The sequence below is a fragment of the Teleopsis dalmanni genome, chromosome 1 (genome assembly GCF_002237135.1).
Source record: "Teleopsis dalmanni isolate 2A chromosome 1, ASM223713v2, whole genome shotgun sequence".
Classification (NCBI taxonomy): domain Eukaryota; kingdom Metazoa; phylum Arthropoda; class Insecta; order Diptera; family Diopsidae; genus Teleopsis; species Teleopsis dalmanni.
Window position 1 is genome coordinate 137664416 of NC_051846.1, and position 5095 is coordinate 137669510.

General features: G+C 28.9%; 1 protein-coding gene across 1 annotated transcript in view; it reads right to left on the bottom strand.

The window, feature by feature from the left end:
- Positions 1 to 1718: 1718 nt before the first annotated feature.
- Positions 1719 to 5095, bottom strand: part of LOC119666299 (putative protein kinase C delta type homolog) — a 5726-nt gene continuing 2349 nt past the window's right edge. The window contains exons 2-4 of the mRNA XM_038075581.1: positions 4703 to 4788; positions 2858 to 2987; positions 1719 to 1732 (exon numbers count right to left, since the gene is read on the bottom strand). Of these exons, the coding sequence (XP_037931509.1) occupies positions 1719 to 1732; positions 2858 to 2987; positions 4703 to 4788 (230 nt within the window). The remainder of the gene's footprint in view (positions 1733 to 2857; positions 2988 to 4702; positions 4789 to 5095) is intronic.

Sequence of the window (5095 nt, forward strand, 5' to 3'; positions counted from 1 at the left end):
AGAATCAAGCTATCAGAATCCATGTCGTATCAGTCAAAAGCCAGAACTAGGGAGCAACTTATGTTAAACAGAAGTGACATCCGCTTTGTCACAGGGTTTCTCACTAAGCATTGCAGAGTTAAGAAGCATCTATCGAACCTAGGTATTACTAGAGACGATAGTTGCGGACTTTGTTGCGAAGAAGAGAAAACAGCAGAACATATTTTGCGTCCCTGTGATGGTCTCGACAGACTCAGACTTCGGTACTTATCCACTGCCTATCCGGATATAACGGAATTAGGCAACATCTCTCCAAAGGACATATTGGCATTCTTAACTGCTACTCGTCTATGGAACTAAAATAGATATATATCAATAATCCTCAAAGGGTGCAGTGACGTGGTCACAAGTTCCCAACCCATCTTAAAATCTAATCTAAAGGTCTAATTTAAGGTAAGCATCTATAAATTTAGTTTGGAAACAATGTATACATCGAATATAGTATTAAATTTGGGACACAATATTTGAATCCAGTATTTGAGTTCAGCATTTGAGTCCGGCATTGAGATTCTATAAATATATCAGTCGTCATATTATGTTATGTGCCATATTGTAATTTTAATCAAACGGATAATTAGCGATATCGGACAGATATTTTTGGAAAAATTTATTAAAGTAGGAATACGTCTTCTGATGAGAGCTAGACACATTTTTCTTCTTCTTCTGATCCACAGCTAGAACAGTAGTGATTGAAAGAAATTCCTGTCAATAACACAGCGTCCAATCACAATGGTGATTTCATGGGAAAGGGAACTATATTGGGCCTAATAAAATCAAAACATGCTTAGGATGGGTATTTGGCAGTATTCAAAACAGGTGTATGGTCAGCGTAAAAATGCAATTAATTAATTGAATAGTGATTTAGTGATCAGTGATTTTAAAAAAATAATTTCCATCAATTGTTTAAATTTAAAATTAATTTATTTTAATCTTCTGTTTTTTTTCACTATTTTATTGTTATTACGTGTTCCGAAAAATAAATATTTACCGAATGTGAGTAGGAGAAAGTTTAGTTTAAAAAACAGATAATGTTCTATTTATTTTAAAATAATTATGAGTAAGTTTTTTTATTTGTTATAAACTAATTTGAATTCATTTGAAATTGAAAGAAAATTACGACTGCGTGGTTTTCATTGAAGAATAAACTTTTAGCAAATTTTATATAAACAAAAACATTGTTTGTGTGAATTATATTTTTAATTTAAATAGCGAATAAAAAAAATTAGCAAAAGATCTTAGTTTAGGCAGAGCTAGAACTGCTAACTTAGTACACCAAGAAGGTATTTAGGCTTTGCAGTACTTTTCAGTAGCAATTTTTATTAATACCAGTTGCTTAACACGATCAGGCAATTTGTTATCAGCAACATTTGATAAATATTATTAAATGGAAATCTATTTACATCTAGTAAGGAACACAGAAACCAAATTCCTTTTTTAAGTCGTCCAAACTAAGTTTTTAAATAATTAGTGAACACAATACCTTCCCCACCACAAGGCTTCCTCGAATACTGGATGAACTTACAATTGACAAAGCAATATATTGGGCCAGAGATTGAGATAACATATGTTCAGATCTGGGTCTTTCATTAACTAGTATGCGAGTATAGATATCAAATTATTACACAATTATATTATAACTTTATACAAACGAAGTGTACACCATTCTTTTATCGAGAATACTAGGTACCCATACCTGCAATATGATATTATGTATAATTTTTATTACGAAAACACTCAGCAGATATCGAGCCTACTTTAAAAATGTATAGGCGGTCTTTTTAAACTGAACGATAGAGAATTTAATATATCTGAATGTGATTGTTCTTTGTGTAATCGTCATGAGATAGAAAATATATATCATATTATTGATGAATGTCCGATTTTCAGAGAACATAGATATATGTTTTTTGATGAAGCACTTCTATCCGAAGAAGAATTGAAAGTCTTGTTAAACGGTAGCAATATTTAAAACCTATACAAATTTGTGGAAAGTGTTTTAAGTTAAAGAAGTTTAATTATTGATGAATTTATTTATTGATGGATAATAATGTCAATTATATGCACCGGTTTTTCGTATGCCAATGTGGCACGCAACAAATATGTTATTGTCAATTTAGATTTTAAGTAAAATTCTATAATTTTTTGAGTCAATATTAAATAATAATAACACAATTCCTTCACACGAGGTGTAACTTTTTTTTGCTAATTTAAATTGTTACTACTTCTCACGGTTATTTGTTGAAAAGAATTTGATAATCATTTATATTTATTTTGTATTTTTACTTCAGTCAGAAAAATACTTCTTAAAATAATTTAAAATTAAAATTATTAAAATTAATAATTAAAATAATTAGGATGAAGTTTGTGGCTTATATACATTTATGTGCTTCTAAACATTTTTATGCATATGATTCATACAAAAATATGTAACATGTTTGGTTAACACTTTCAATCAACATTAAATGTATCTAAACATTAGTGTGGTTTGTGTATTAACTAAATATTTTTTGACTGTTCACAATAAAAATCTTTTTTCTCAATTCTCCACTTAACGCTAGATGGCGCACAAAAGGAGTACACAAATTCACACAAATGCAATTTATAAAATAAAGTTCTGCTTTTGCTGCTAGGCACAGCTAGAGGTCACCGAAAAGTCTAACCAAATTCTTCAATGCTCTCAACATGTTGCTGCAACATGCAAAACATAAGCGTGTACCAAAGACAATCGGAAGGAATTTTTAATTTAATTAATAATTAATTAATTATGTTTTGAAATCAAACGTTAATGTTAATAAGAAAATTGTGAACTCTAACTTACCTTCACACTTCAAACCTTGTATGAAAAATCCTCCCATTAGAGACCCACAATGATCACAGAAAGTTGGTGACATAAAAGTGTAGGGCTTAAAGCGGTGCGGTAAATCTATTTTGAATCTTTCGCGCAACAACTGCAAATAATTAAAATAACATTAATTCCTAATTATTTTTTGATTAATAATTTATTTATTATCCGATATATCATGCACATTGTGTATCGCAATATAAAATAATAGTTTTTTTTTTCAAAAATGAATAGATGACAGTACTAATATTTTATATTATATATTAAATACTATATAATATTTATAGTAGTTAAACTATTTGATGTTAAGTGAAATGGTATCTAATATTGTATCAGATTGGTTAGCATTTAGGGATTAGTTCACATTTCGGGTTAACAAATTGAGAAAGTTTTCAACGGTATAGTTTAATCATTTGACAACTGATTTTAGTAAAGTAATTTTATCAAAACCTTTTCGACTCTACTATATATAGCTTCGTTTTCGAGATATCGGTCATCAATTTAGAAATCATGACGTGTGTACTTTTTGTTAATAAAACTAATGTAAAAAATGAACAACTTTAAGTCCCGATATGTAAACTATATCTATATGCCGAGTGGAAAAAGTTGGTTAAAGTCGCTGAGTCTACTGAAATTCGTTGTCAAATCGACCCGCATGAAAAATTGGAGTTCAAATCGGGCACTCTGATTTCTACTGTTCTCTCATTTTTGCTACGTGGTTTAACTATATCATGCCTTTTATTACTCTTTCTGTTTATATCACACTACTGCAGTCCATTCGATATAAACTATCTTCTTTCTAGATAGGGCCCTATAAATTTTTCTGTCCCTACTCTTCAGTGTTCAGACTTAATATGTATTGTTTGTAATAGGTTTTCTTAGAGTATTGTTTTTGTACGTGTTTAGCTTGTAGTATAAGACTTTGGACTTAAAAAATTTGAAATGTGCTTAGTATTTCTATTTATGGCTTTCTTTTCTTCCTTTGTCTATTCCTTCTTGACTTGCTATCGATGTATCTTCGTTACCGCTTAGTATTATCAACAGATAAGGCTATTTATTTATTGAGAGGCAAGTCTATTTATTAGATTTCTTAACTGGCAAGCATGCATTAAAAGCTACTTGGTGTAATAAACGAAAAAAATCAATGTTGATAAATATCAAAATACAGGGTACGAAGGAAAAGTATATATGAAAAACCTTAAAGCATATTGCAAAGTGTGGTTTAATGATTTTATCCTAATAATAAAATATATATAATAAATATATCATTTATTCCTGAAAAACTCGTTATATATACTAAAATCAAATGTGTTCAACTATCATTACATTGCGAATTATAAAAAGGTTTGCTGTGATATATAACTGACGGCTTTGAGTCAGTTGGCTAATGAACGCTGACTCTGAGCTTTAAATTTGGCAGGGTATGAGTTCAACCATTGGTACTTGCATTTTTAAAATTATTTACGAATAATTCAGTTTAAGAAATAATTCCAAGATCATTGATGATGGGTATTTGGCAATATTCGAAACAGCCAAAAATTCAATTAATTAAAATAATATATATTTATTATTAATAAAACAATAAATATGTAATATTATAATAATAGTTTACCACTTCTCTACCAAATATACTAGTTTCTATGTTGTAGTTTCTATGAAATGTTATAGTCACTTCCGTCATAACTGACGTTAAATTACAATTCATATTAAAAAGGTTTGCAGAATTTTTGCTGTGAAATGATTGTGAAATGTGAAATGATTTATTATATATGAATTCTTATTCTTATTTAATAAATACTTAAATGACCTAAGTGTACTTACAATTGTACTTGCTGAATTAAAAACGGATCCCGAACATTTGCCCAACAATTTCTCATGACATTTCTTGTGAACCACAGTTTGGCAAGCTTAAAAGAAAATAAATATTATACAATTCCGAAATCTTTTTAATTTAAAATAAAATAATTATTTTCAAATATTACGGAAACACAACAGAATCGAGGTACATTTTTATTCACAAGCGTATGAACAAAGCAATGTCAAGTCATAAAAATGGAAGAAGGTAACCCTGCTCAAATTAATTATAGAAGACAGCAAAAAAAATAAACATTATATCCAAGTTCAGGTTTTAAAAGTTACTTAACAATTTGTTTATTTAGTTTTTTGTATGTGACTAAAGATAATATTTGAATTACTAAATTAAATAAAATTTAA